Source organism: Monopterus albus, unplaced genomic scaffold, assembly GCF_001952655.1.
Source record: "Monopterus albus unplaced genomic scaffold, M_albus_1.0 scaffold5.1, whole genome shotgun sequence".
Lineage (NCBI taxonomy): Eukaryota > Metazoa > Chordata > Actinopteri > Synbranchiformes > Synbranchidae > Monopterus > Monopterus albus.
In genome coordinates, this window is record NW_018127885.1 from 1,503,206 (window position 1) to 1,516,513 (window position 13,308).

The window sequence follows — 13,308 nt, forward strand, 5'->3', positions numbered from 1 at the left end:
AAGAAGTAACTGGTTTAAAGTTTTTTTTTTTTTTTTTTTTTTTTTTTTAGGGGCATTTAGGTATTCTCCTGGGTGGCCATTTCTGCTGCACGTCATGCATGTACTGTAGATTTAGCCAAATGTATTTTTACTTAAATAAATAGATCAACAATGATTCCATTTTAAATTCATTCAAATTTTACATTACTGTATATAACATAGGAAAAACAATACAAATTAGTAACTGCAGATATGTCCTCATGTACATTCCATTTCAGTAATCCTCAGCATTAAGTACATGTGAATAGCTAACTATAAAATAGCTGAACAACCTCTAAAAATCTTCTTACCTCCCTGCAACAATGTAGTGTGTGTCAGGTTGTGTGAGCACTCAATGACATCACTGTCAATTGTGGTTATGGATTTAATGTAGCATACTTCTGACTACACCCAACCGCAAATCACTCCTGACATTTACTGTATGCTGGGTGTGATCAGGCATAAAACAGACTTGAAACCAGTGAAACCAGTAAAATGTTTGAGCCAAAATGATTGATGTTATTAGGCAGTGAAGAAACTATCAGGGCTATTTGACAAAGTAACAATCAGTCAGACCTTCACTTCATGCACACACAGATGCAAATGCGCTTTCCTTTTTCAGCAGCTGTCTCTTTCTGCAGGAAGGACAACATGTTTGGTTTGTTCCCAGTGGAGCCAAAGCAACTTTCCAGATGTGACAGAATAAACAAGGAGCACTTCAGATCATAACAATACAACACTTTTATTGTGAATATATTATATTTGCACAATATTCAACACCATATTATAAACAGTTTTCTTTTCATTCATTTTCCTTTTTTTATACAGTAAATAGTATTGGCGTACAAATGTATACAAAATTTATTCAGGCCAGTCAAGTTCCACAAAAGAGTAATTCATGTACAGTATTAAAGCACAATCAGATATCAGAGGGACACGCACATGCCTGCACATAGACACAGGACTCCCCTGGGGTAAAACACAAGTCAACACACAACTTTGATAGACAGGCATAACCTGAACACTCAACACCAGCAGGTCACCATGAAGGCAAGGTGGAGAGAACTCAACTTTAATTGCTAAAATAATAATAATAGCTAAAAAATATGGAACAGTAAAACATGTACAGTGATTTTTAAGACAAATCAAGACTATGCAAAATTATCACTGGTAGTACTATATTCTCTCCAGCAGGCCCTGACTCTGACCATGGGCATAAACAGCATTCAAACACAGAACAAGCTCATCCCATAACATTGCACCGTCAACACTGAGTCTTCAGTAGCTGCTTCACAGCACTTTACAAAGCAACACAAAGAGGGAACAAGCATAAGGAGAACAGCAAGGAGAAAAAGCAAAGAAACAGTCATTTTGATATGCTGATCTCATTCAAAAGTCATCTTGGCTCCTGAGTCTTGTGATCCAGAAAGGGAACAGAAACAGGACTAATAAAGTCTAGGTGTTGGAAAGCAAGCTCAAGTCTGGTTTAGATTTTTCACTATGGAAGAAATTATTTCTTTCCTCCCATGATCAAAATCACTGAGTGTTTCTACTGTTGTCTGGACCACATACATTAGAACTGCACCAGATTTGGCCCATTTCACCACAGATAACTGCAAGGGCTATCCCCTCTGCTATACTGCAGCAAGCATTAGAATAGAAGCATACATGATAAGAACACAACTGATGCATTGCTTTATTCAAATAACAGACAGTTTGAGCTACTATGTAGGCACTGGGAATTTGATGCATCGAACTGAAGACAACCAAAGCTGTCAGACCAAGTACAAATATATTTGAAATTATAATATTCTAATAGATTTTGATTCTCTGTGACCTCACTTTCTGTATTTCTCAGCAAGGTGTCAAAGGTATCTATCTGTCTAGCTAATGCTGTAACTTGAATACTGATGTACACTGACATCTGAGAAATCTCTTAAAATAAAGTAGCCGGTTCTCTGTAGTAGGTTTGTGTATATGCATCTGTGGTCCTTGGTACTGTGTGGAGCTTTGGCGTCAGAGTATTGGTGTTGTCTTTAGCTCTGTACTGAGCACATGCTGCTACAATACAACACCTAGCTAATCATGAAATGCTTGTTGGTTTTAAGTACAAAAATGAAAGAGATAAGTAGATAGGTACCATACATTTAAAAACAAAATAGGCATTTTCATACTTACACTGGTTGCCAAAATAAACAATCATTACAGCATAATGATTCATTTGCAATAAATAAGCAACAAACAATATTGACAACTACACAAATCAATGCAGTCAGTATTTGAATGATATTTAGTTGGCATAGTGGGTGAGTGGGTAACTCTGCAACTTCTGCTAAATAATTCAGAGAAACAAAAGAGGCAGAATTAAAGGGTTTGGTTAGCTCTTACTCTTGCACCATAGGAGAGTATTAAGGAGTATACTGTATCATGGAAATGTGTGCAGCTGACACAGTTATTATGTGTCTATTTTTGAAAATGATGAGGAGGAAATGAATGAGCACCCTTTGGCATTGGAAAATGGAACCACTGATACCGGCTGTCAAGGGGAAAAATAAAAGTCTTGCGGATCTTCAGCATACATCCTGTATGGCATAACTGGAGTGTCTTCTGGCCTCTTGTGAAACAAGATGATGATCAGTGTGTAAGTGTATGAGTGTGTGTGAGGGTCATGAGTGTTGAAAGGATGTGATGATCCACAACAACAGCACTTGGAGCGCGAGCACTGGCCAAAAACATGGGCTTAGGCAGGTCCCTCCTCCACAGTCAGAATCATCTTCCTGTTGGACAGACCACTTGTCACTAAATTAGATAAACAATCTTCTCGATCATTCAGTAGTTCTACTACAACTACCAACATCATCACTACCTCTGTTATTAACTATACTGATTAGTGCACAATCACATCATATCAAATCCTACCATATAATATCCTGTTGTATTTTATCATATACCTAAGCGTACCTGTCATATTGCAGGCACAGTTCAAAATTTTTGGAAATATGCTTGTTCATGTTCTTGCCAAGAGTAAGATGAGATGATTGATATCACCCTCTGGCAGTAGCTTAATATCTATTGTACAGTGAAAGTGGTGTCAAACTCTTTGCAAGAAGCAAACAAGCAAACAAGTGTAATTCCCAAAATGAACAATGGATTGAAAAGCTCATTTCCAGTTACACAAGTGTTCAGACATCAGTCTGCTTTTTTGTGTATGTGTGTGTATGCACATCCAACTGGCTACATTAGTGTGTGGCTTTTTTGTATTTGATGGGAGAATTCAGGATATCCATGCATGCCAAAAGTCTAGATGAAAGAGGTGGGAGTCATCGGTATTCAAAAGGGTAGGGGAGCCAGGTGAAGCTTCCTCTGTTTATTCCAGTGACAAAATGGACTGGCCTGGAAACAAACTGGCTTCCTATGAGGAACTGAGCCAAAACTAATGGGACAGATTGGAAGAGGAAAAGAGAAACAGCCTACTTTTCCTCTGTCTTCTTCCTCAGTCATTTCTCCACTACCCTTTGCTTCCCAGCACAGGCTAAACACAGGCACATGAACCAGTAGCCTGTTATGTGTGTGATCTACATCTTCACAGCACAATGAAAAGCTGAGTTCACAAAGAAATGGGATTTTTTTTCCCCAAAATATTTAGACATCTTATAAACTGTTCAAAATTGGGTGGCAAAGCAATGACCTCACACTGAATTCATCCAAATTTCTCTTTTGTTTTACTGATTTAGCTCAAGTAGTACAGTTTGTGAACTTCCGTTAGATGTTTTTCAAGGGAATCTACATACAGTAAGTTCATTTGCTACTCTATCAGGTGTTGCATTTTCAATACTTGAAACCCTAAAAGACTTCTCAGTTTGAGGCAACATATTATCAAAAAGTGCTTTCATATTTCAGAACTAGGTTTAGCAGACAAAGTCATTTAGGAGTGCTAACAAAAAATGGTGATTGCTGCAGATATACTGCATTTGTAGAGTGCTTTGTGCTGCTTTTATCAAATGGTGGTTGTGTGGTGTTATCAAAATGATTTATCTGCCAAGATTCAATCTGTTTTCCATCTGTTAGGGTAAAAAAAGAAAACAATTTCGAATAAAACATGTAGGATTCTATTGGAGATAGGCATGCACGAAAGAAACAAGCTGTTCTTTATTACAGTGTTATTTACTTCCCTTCTCAAATTATTTTAACGTGTAAAAAAAATCCGGAATGATAAATGACACTACTGTAAAATATATTGTGTAAGTAATGCCTAAATGTAAATAAATACCCATGCGTTTGTGAGACAGTTAGTCAAGTGGATCAGTGTGACTCAGTGTTTTAATGGGATGGGTGGAGCTTGAATGGCTGCAAACAAGTAATGACCTAGATATTACCCGACAAATATTACATAAGAAATATTTCAAAATATTACATTTACATGACATTAAAAACAAGTGTAAGGAGTGGCTTATCACTCTACTGCCAAATTTTCTTTGGCCAAGCACAGTGCAGTGGCTCAGGAGGAGGGAAGATCCAAGTGGTTAGTATCAGGCCAGTAAGTAGTGAAGTCTTTAGAGACACCAACTCTATACTCAGCAGCAGAAACAAGAAGAGAGGTGTGGGGCTCAGTGCAGAACCTCTGCTGATCGGGCACAAGGGCTCATCCTATCAGACATGAGCAGCAGCCATTGGGATGCAAAATCATAAAACAAGAATGACAGCTGATGAGTGAAAAGATCATATAAAGCAAAAAAAAATAAAAAGAATAAATAATAACTGCATGCAGAGTTCAGAAAGTAAAAAAAGTGTATCAGTAAATAAACTAGATAAATAAATCAAGTACGGATCAGAATGGAAGAGCAGGCAGCCAGCAGTGCCGTGAATATAAGCAGAAAGCGCAATTCTGACAAAAACCAGACAGTAATTGATAGAGAACAACTGTGAAATATCACAGATTGAGCTGTTTCCAGCAATATTCCCTGCACAAAGGCACATGTGTGGTTGTCTCTTACATTTTCATTGTTGTCAAAACACACATCCGGCCCTTTGCGGTATCTGGGGTTCTGAGCCAGCTCGCATGGATCTGGACCTTCAGCTGAACAGACACTTTCAGGAAAATATAATTTACCAACAGTAGTGCATATTTAACACTTTTAACAGCAACAGCTAAATAATGTGCTGACTCATAATATATTGTGTATGTGTGTGCTACAGCAGCATGTGTGTGTATTGTACTGTGTGTCAATGCTTGTGTATGTTCAGTGATGTCATTACTAGCAACTGGAGGCCCCTGCTGTGACCCCGTGGATGATGACACGATTACTGTTACACCAGCAGGAAGCTACATTCAAGACACATCGGTCAAACAGAAATCCTGAAGACATATGCACACATATATTATACAGACACAAACTCACCCCTGCTATTAACCTTAATTCAGTCTGATGGCAGCATGCAGCCCAGATGAATTTAAACAAAGAAATCTAATCTGGGAGTAATGTGAAACCAGCTTTCATATGTCATGCATCTGGTTTACTGTTCACCCGTGAGCACTCAGGGGGGAAGCTCCTTAGGTGTGTGTCTTGTTATTGAGAGTTTAAATCTCTGCTGTCATATGGCTGATAGATAAAGGGCCAGAGAGTACATTTTTAAGAGTTTTTTTATGAGTTCCGTGAAAGGATACAGGGTTGTTCAGCCTGTCGTAGTGGTCTGGGGTCACATGACAAACATGTTGCCTTGGCATCAGTGATTAGGAACACCAGGTTGGTGTTTGGCAGCTTCTCAGCACGATACATCCTAGAAAGTACATGTGGCCGCACACATATGTAAACCATACACAACCTATAAGGTTTATGTTCATCCAATAATAATAAACCTGCGGTGCAAAAAAAAATCATGTCTTTCCAATTTATATGTAATACTAAATCCCCTACAACTGACTGCATTTGATTTCATTTACATAGAGTATAGAATATATGTGTGTACACAGAAATGCATACATCCTCCTTCCTCTTGGGATAGGCTTTCTATGGCAGTCATGAATGTTTCTGTGTCTGCAGTCATTAACATTGGGGACTAAAGTCCCAGACACGTGGGACTCATAACACCCAGTAATTACAGCCATATTTAACCCCCTCAAACAGACCAAACTGGCACAAAAAGCGGTTAGAGCAAAGTAAATGTGCAGTGGTCCATGATTATATTAGTAAGCCTGAAGTATAGTCAAAGAGTGAGGGAAGAGAAACAGATAAAAGAGATCTTTGTGCCTCCCTCTGCAATTCCGGTCACTGACAGATCAAGGTAATCTGTGTCTGATCAGAACTCATCAGAAAACAGCTGCCTGAGTGGAAAACAGACAAGGCCAGGAAACTAACACTATTCTGGACCCTTTTCCACAAACCAATAAACAGTAAAATAAAATGCCCAGGAAGAAGGAACAGTATAAGGTGAAAAATCTTTAATAACACAAATTGTTTAGAGTACGAATGGAGCACTGCCATAGGATTATTTTATTATCGAAGGATTGCATTTTAATTTCGTTGTACAATGTACAATGACAATAAAGATATGACATGACATGACATGACATGATGAGGAGCATGACCCGATTAATACACATACACCTCCTTGAAGAAATGTGCCCATACCTGGAACAGTTCCCACAGTCCAGGACACCTGAGTAGGATCTTTCATCATTGTCAAAGAAGTATTGAGTCTGCTCTGTGATACAGCTTTCCTTAAACATAGCATCTGGTATGTCTTCATCTGCTGAGTCCACTGAAAATAAGAGACAGGTTTAATACAGAAAGAAAATATGGTATATGATTAGTGAGGAAGTGGCATTAAATTTTGTCAGATGGAGAAACAGGTACTGTAGCCAAATGCCATGAAAAATAAATAAATATTTAAATAAATAAAACACTAAATAACAGTGACATTTTACAAACAATCACAGCTTGTGTAGCTCACCTGCCTCTAGAAGGCTGGGGAACATTAGCCCAAAAAAGAGGTGCTGAAGTACTGACCTATACACAGAAAATGAAAAAGTCACACGGATGAGTCAACAGACCATCTTTAATTTATTTACCCTGAGCAACCTAATATGGTTCAATAACAACCTCGCATCTGCCAAAGGATAGAGTAACTGGTGATGTAAATGCCATGGAAAGTATCAGCCATTCTATTTTAAAAGCTGGTTGCATTGCAGTTGGACAGTCATGCAGGTAGTGATGCAGTATATTATTGTGTAACTGCCCTTTTCCTATAATGACCAATCCCTCACCAACATACAACCCCATTCCGATACAAATTCCTACGCTCAAGTACAAATGTACTCCCACCCTAAAACACATACGCACAACCTGTACACTCACCAGGCAGCGCTGGAGGCCCACCAGCCAATACTGAGCACATCTGCAATAGTAGGCTGGAGCAGGACAGGAAAGTGATGTAGAGAAAATACCAAAAGGCAGGTAGGGATGGGAGAAAAATCAATTTAGTCATGAATCATACTTTTTCTTCATTTAGCCATTTTATGTTACCATCACAAAAAGAAGAGGCTGTAGAGTTAGAGAATATCAGAGACAACAAAACAATCTAGAGTTAAGTCTTATAACTTTGCCTCATCTTTACCAGTGTGTGAAATAAAGGGTAAGCTACTGAAAATGGATAAATGTGTAAACAATAATTATTTGCAATAGGCATGTCTAACCACATAGATGGATCGGGGCCCTGCTGCAGCCTTGCTGTCCTTCTCTGGGTCACAGACACTCTGGTAATCATAGGTCTTATTGAAGGAATACAGGGACGTGTTAACCAGGTTGATCATCAGCACCGGATCCACCTCACCAAAAAACTGACCTATCTGGATGAGTTCACACATACACAAATAACAAAAGTCAGTAAAAGCAGTGTAAAACTCTGCATATAGAAATAAAATAAGCATCATTACACTGAACATTTGCATTTATTAGCTTAGCCAATCAGGATAAGCTCATTTATCTGTTTTGTGGTCGTCACTACAAAAAGATGGGAGTCACCCCATCACTCTTCCACTTTGCTTACATAGCCAGTCATGCTTACATCATGGAGGGTGCCGCTACAACAGCATTTCACCCTCTGATCAAGCTGCCAGGCTGGGGAGAGAGTGGTGGTGTGCTCCAGTGTCTTGTGATGCTGGTGTTACAGTATGATTCTTAAGTGTCACAGCAGGTTATGTTCAACAATGGATACAAGAGACCAATTTAAAGGTTGTAACATGAACGACTGAGCAAAGATAATATGAAGGGAAATGTCTTATAGAGTACTGATAAGGGGATGAAGTTGCTAATAGAATTATAATATATAACTATTGCTCACAGGTAGCCAAAAAAATGTGCACGATCCCCACGGACACTAAATTAATCAGAAGAGGTAAAAACGAGATTGGAGGGTGCTTATCTAACTGCTTGAAGGCCATAAGCTGTATGCCAGACACTGTGATGGTAGAATGGATCAAAGACAGCAGATGTCCTGTCAGGAGTGACATGAAATGTTTCCAAACCCACTGTATATCCTGTCACTGACACATGAGAGCCTATAGCAGCCTGAAATAGTGAAGTTAACACAGGCGAGCTGACTTCTTTCATACACAAGGGACTCACTTCACTACAGCTTTCATGGCTGACTAAACCCCACCACAACCTTTCCTTTGATCCTTGTCCAATAGCTAGTGCTTTGCTTTACCGGAGACATGAGTGTACTGTTGTCCTGCAGGAACTTTCAAACAGCTCGGCACTAACGGGACATTCTCATAACTTAACTGAGTTATAAGCCCTTTATTTGACCTCTATATGAGATAGATGTATTCCTGTGACAGAGGTAAGAGAAGCCAGAGGCAGAAAAAAGTAGGAAGCATGAATGCTGGAAGGGTCTTTGATTTCAGCTTATGTGACTGTGTAACTCGATGTGACTAGAACTTCTTGATGATTTACCAATTACTGATGATTAGGCAATAGATAAGTTAAGCATACATGGTCACAATAAGGTGAAAAATGTTGAAGGCAGCTCACCAAGGTGATATACTCATCCTGATTGGACATGAGAAGAAATCCTCCATCATCCAGGATCACACAGTCCACATGCTGTAGGGTAAAAAGATGAAAACTGCAATAAACCCACCAGGCAGTGATGTGGACATGGAAAATTATCTGGCAGTCATTTTAGTAAGTGATGCTAATCAAAATTAAATACATAAAAACATTATAGGCAAAGGTCCTGTCATAAAGGTTTTCTGTTGAAAGATTCTTAACATGGCTGGTAGCATAAGGGCAAAACATATTATAATGAACAGTGTTGATTGGTTTTATATGTCTTGGTTTAAGCAATTTTTTTCTAAGCAATTTGTTACTGGATGTTTGAACCTGCTTTTTGAAAGCCTAACCATGGAAGTGGGCTGCATATTAGCTTTTAGCTAGATGGCCCATATGCACTGCATAAGTTCACTGAGTGTGACAATGTTTAGTTGCATGTTTTTCTGAAAAATAATTAAAAAAAAATTTAAAAATAGTGCAGATGATAAATATTATGTTAAAAGCAAAAAAAGCACTCTGATTAGATTTGATCAACAGCTATAAACTGTATATGAATCTATACCTTGTCATTCCTCAGACAACCACAGATTTCATCCTTGCACTAAAAGATAAAAAGCAAGTCAAACAAGAAATCAGTGGTTAAAAGTGTCAAAGATAATGTATACAATAGAAATAAACTTAAATCCACCTTACATTCAGTTTCAGAGTAGCATTCATGAAAATGTTCATCCAGAATGAGACATTGAGTTTCACTCCCACCACTACAGAACCAATTATAAAACAAGCAGAGGTGCAACATTAGTGAATTGAGTCTTTCCATTTTCAACAAATCACAAGAAGAAATTCATCTGGCATAAGCAAAGACTAACCTGCTGGCTTGAGCGTGACATCATCAATGGTGAGATCCACTGCTTTGCTCACTAGAATTCCTGACTCAGAAACAGGCTCTCTGCCCTCTGCTGCAATTGAAAAGTGATACACAAGACAAGAGAAGCAGTAATTATGGCGATTTAACTGAAATCAAGTACACAGAGAGATTGTGAATCACAGTTTAAAGATGAATAATCGCTATCCATTGTGGGGAATTCCATGCATTTTTACTGTAGCTGCTTGAAACCTATGTTAGTGGTGTCTGTGTACATGTGTTAATCCAGTCAAGTGTAGCTGTAGGCATAGCTACATTACACTGACATTTGCCTGTCCCGATGTCTGTTAGAGAGATCAGTGGAGATAACAGGAAATATACAGAGCAGGGGGGGGGGAGGGAGGGGATGAGCGCTTAAAGACGCAGCGGGAAAAGGAGAAGGATAAAGAGAGTGATATCAGAGGCCCGAGAGTGTGATCTTTGCTAGCAGGGTTGGGATGACGTCCAAAGGCGAGGAGCAGGATAGGCTTAGTGCCAGACCACACTGAAGATCCTCATGCACAGAAAAGCTCACACATATACACATATTTGAGCCTTTCATAAAACTTACTGTTGAACAATGGAGCTGTGAAAATATAAATTTCATTGTCCAGGGTCCTCTTGTAGAAGCTGGACTCATATGTCTCAGGATTCTCAGTCCATTCTTCCCCAGCGCTGCAAACATCAGTATAGTATGTAATATTATATATGGACCATTACAGTCATAAAACACAGGGTAACCATGTTTGATGTATTTGAACAATTTATATTTTAATCTATAGGCAAATGTTACTCGTCAAAGCTGAGTCATACCCAAAGCAGATGATATATGACAAGGATGGGATCCAGTAAAAGCAATAACTGATTGTATTTCATGTCTTTGAGTCTGCAGGAATATACATTCATCTTCCACTGGAATGTTATATTCTGACAAAGTGGAAGCCCAAGATGTAGTTCAGACAAAATACCAGTGAGGTAAAATTTGCTTCATTTAGCAGCTGGGCTATTGGTTTTGACCCATGTCCTGTATTGGTCTGACAAGCTTGGAGAGCTCAGCTGAAAGTGTCTAATCCTCCATGTTCTGAAAAAGAACCTATTGGAGCAAGTGAGTAAAGCAGCCAAAAGCACTCAACCTAAAAGTATTACAGTCGGAATCCATTTTCATCTCGCACATTCTCACCACCAGATATTTGCTGTGCTGCTTCACATTGTCAGAACTAATGCTAAACATGAAAGTCAGAGGAAAGACAAGAGAGTACCTTCTTGGATATACTCTTGTAATTCCTCCATCTGTGGCTACAAACCTGGCCACAGTCCCATCCCTGAGAACATGGAAAACAACAGTCGATCACACATCAAAGTCAATCACACTGACAATTACAAAAAGTGTTTGTGAACTGTGAGACCAAGCTGCAGACAAACAAACATTTTCACACTCAGAGTCACTTGCCTCAAAATATCATAATGTTAAACAGATATTCTGCAGTGTGTGTTTATGCTATTTCAGACAAGAGGGCATATTTTGAAAGAAAAAGCATTGATGTAATTATTTTATTTCCCTCACAAAACAGCATGTCTTAGCAGAGCTCAGTATTGTTGGGTGCGATATGCATCTTGTGCTTTGCTTTTATCATGTTTCAGGAGTTTGATATGGTTAGTCAGCAAAGTCTGCATCAAACAAGCATCATCTACAGTATTACAAAATACTGTATCAGTGTACACAAGCAACATTTTAACAAGTACATTTAAATACTATAAGACAAAAAAGAAGACTACATGTTGGCAATGTTTAAAGCAGAGAAGAGCAGAGAGACTTGGCACTCACACTGGCTGCTCATTCCAAAGTTTAACCAGTTCAGCTGTCAGACCTGCATCCAGGATCAGTCGACTCACAAGGGCCAAGTTACCTAAGATACATTTTACAAGGATTAAGGATTTTACAATAACATTGCTTAAGAGGGGTATATGGTAATGGAAGCAGTGACAACATGTTGGTTGGTAGTGACAATAAATAAGGTATGCCTTAGAATTAGTGCCATGGAGCAATGTACTCAGTAGATACTGGGAAGTGTATGAAGGTGGAACTTAGGTGCTGAAAATGAGCAGGTGTGTTCAAATAAACCTCCCTGGGTACATGCTATCACATAGTAGGAAGACACAGTTCTGTAGGTAATATTTGACCATTAGACATTCAGGCAGCAGGACGTGTTTGTGAAGGATTGGCTGTCAGAAGGGAGGTGATGCTAAGGTATTATGTCAAGAAAGGTACTTTTCAAAAGGGAAGTATTCATACAGTTTCAGCATAGAATTTCTTGAATGTTGTTTTAAACCATATCCATATTTTCTGAACTTTTTATGAAGACAACACATTGTACAAACAGCAGCATGCAAAGTCATTAATTCCTAAGTTGATCATTTGGCTATGGGTTAAAAAGGATCAAGGATACCTAGATCCATTAGCTCATAATGGTGGTATGCCACACTAAGAGATGAGATCCATTAGATGATGACAAATCAAACATCATGAGTCACTGTGTAGCATGACCACATCAGGCTTCTAGGAAACTCAGTCAGTGGCTGATGTCACCCTGCTTAGACCACTGCTATAATACCTAAAGTCAAGCTCTGACCTTCAGACGCTGCCCATCATGAGTGGAAGTTTCCACAGTGGCTGACAGTAAAAACATACCATGCAAGTACACACACTCCCAAACACTCATCACTGCATACATCAGAAAGCAACGTATTGTGTATTAGGTAACATTGTGTGGGTCTGGGGTATTATACACAAACATCAACAGTGTGGAAAATTGACATTACAACCAAGAGCAAATGTGTCAGGTGAAAAAGATGCATGACTCACATGCATCTGGAGTCTTCCTATCAATGTACTGGTTGAAGTCGAGGAGGAACTGGGTGTTGTTGTTTGACAACTTAAGCTCTTTGCAGTATTCCCTGAAGAAACAGTGCTGATCAGTTTCAGTGTCATTTCTGTATAGCGTAAGTGCATTGTACAGTACTAATGGGATCACTCACCTTGGAGCAATGTAGGTGTAACCAAACTCATCAAACCTGTCCAGCTGTATAGTCTCCATAGCTTTTTAAAAAACACAAAACCACCTGCTTTAGGTTCATAGTTGACAACATTATGAAGTATCCCACTATACATGATCACAGTGGGTAAATTAAGTGCTCAAATATGTGATCTTTGTTTATTATGATAAAGCACTGGTGTTTGTAATGTGAGATGGCCTAATGAATCCAGATACACTTGACGAGTGAATGATCATTCCAAATGTTGGTGGACCATACGTGGACACAATAGAGCACATA

At 38.9% G+C, this 13,308-nt stretch overlaps 1 protein-coding gene across 8 annotated transcripts in view; it reads right to left on the reverse strand.

Moving 5' to 3' along the window:
- Positions 1–789: 789 nt before the first annotated feature.
- Positions 790–13,308, reverse strand: part of LOC109967519 (voltage-dependent calcium channel subunit alpha-2/delta-1) — a 54,272-nt gene continuing 41,753 nt past the window's right edge. For 5 of the 8 annotated variants that reach the window (XM_020613191.1, XM_020613173.1, XM_020613182.1 and 2 more), the window contains 16 exons: positions 13,012–13,072; positions 12,839–12,930; positions 11,801–11,882; positions 11,235–11,297; positions 10,547–10,650; positions 9,941–10,030; positions 9,765–9,832; positions 9,634–9,672; positions 9,051–9,122; positions 7,712–7,864; positions 7,374–7,426; positions 6,970–7,025; positions 6,648–6,777; positions 5,684–5,796; positions 5,013–5,095; positions 2,808–4,665 (listed from right to left, as the gene is read on the reverse strand). In XM_020613191.1, the coding sequence (XP_020468847.1) occupies positions 4,477–4,665; positions 5,013–5,095; positions 5,684–5,796; positions 6,648–6,777; positions 6,970–7,025; positions 7,374–7,426; positions 7,712–7,864; positions 9,051–9,122; positions 9,634–9,672; positions 9,765–9,832; positions 9,941–10,030; positions 10,547–10,650; positions 11,235–11,297; positions 11,801–11,882; positions 12,839–12,930; positions 13,012–13,072 (1,448 nt within the window). In that variant the 3' untranslated portion in view covers positions 2,808–4,476. The other 3 variants (XM_020613214.1, XM_020613205.1, XM_020613200.1) reach the window with 1 other exon arrangement.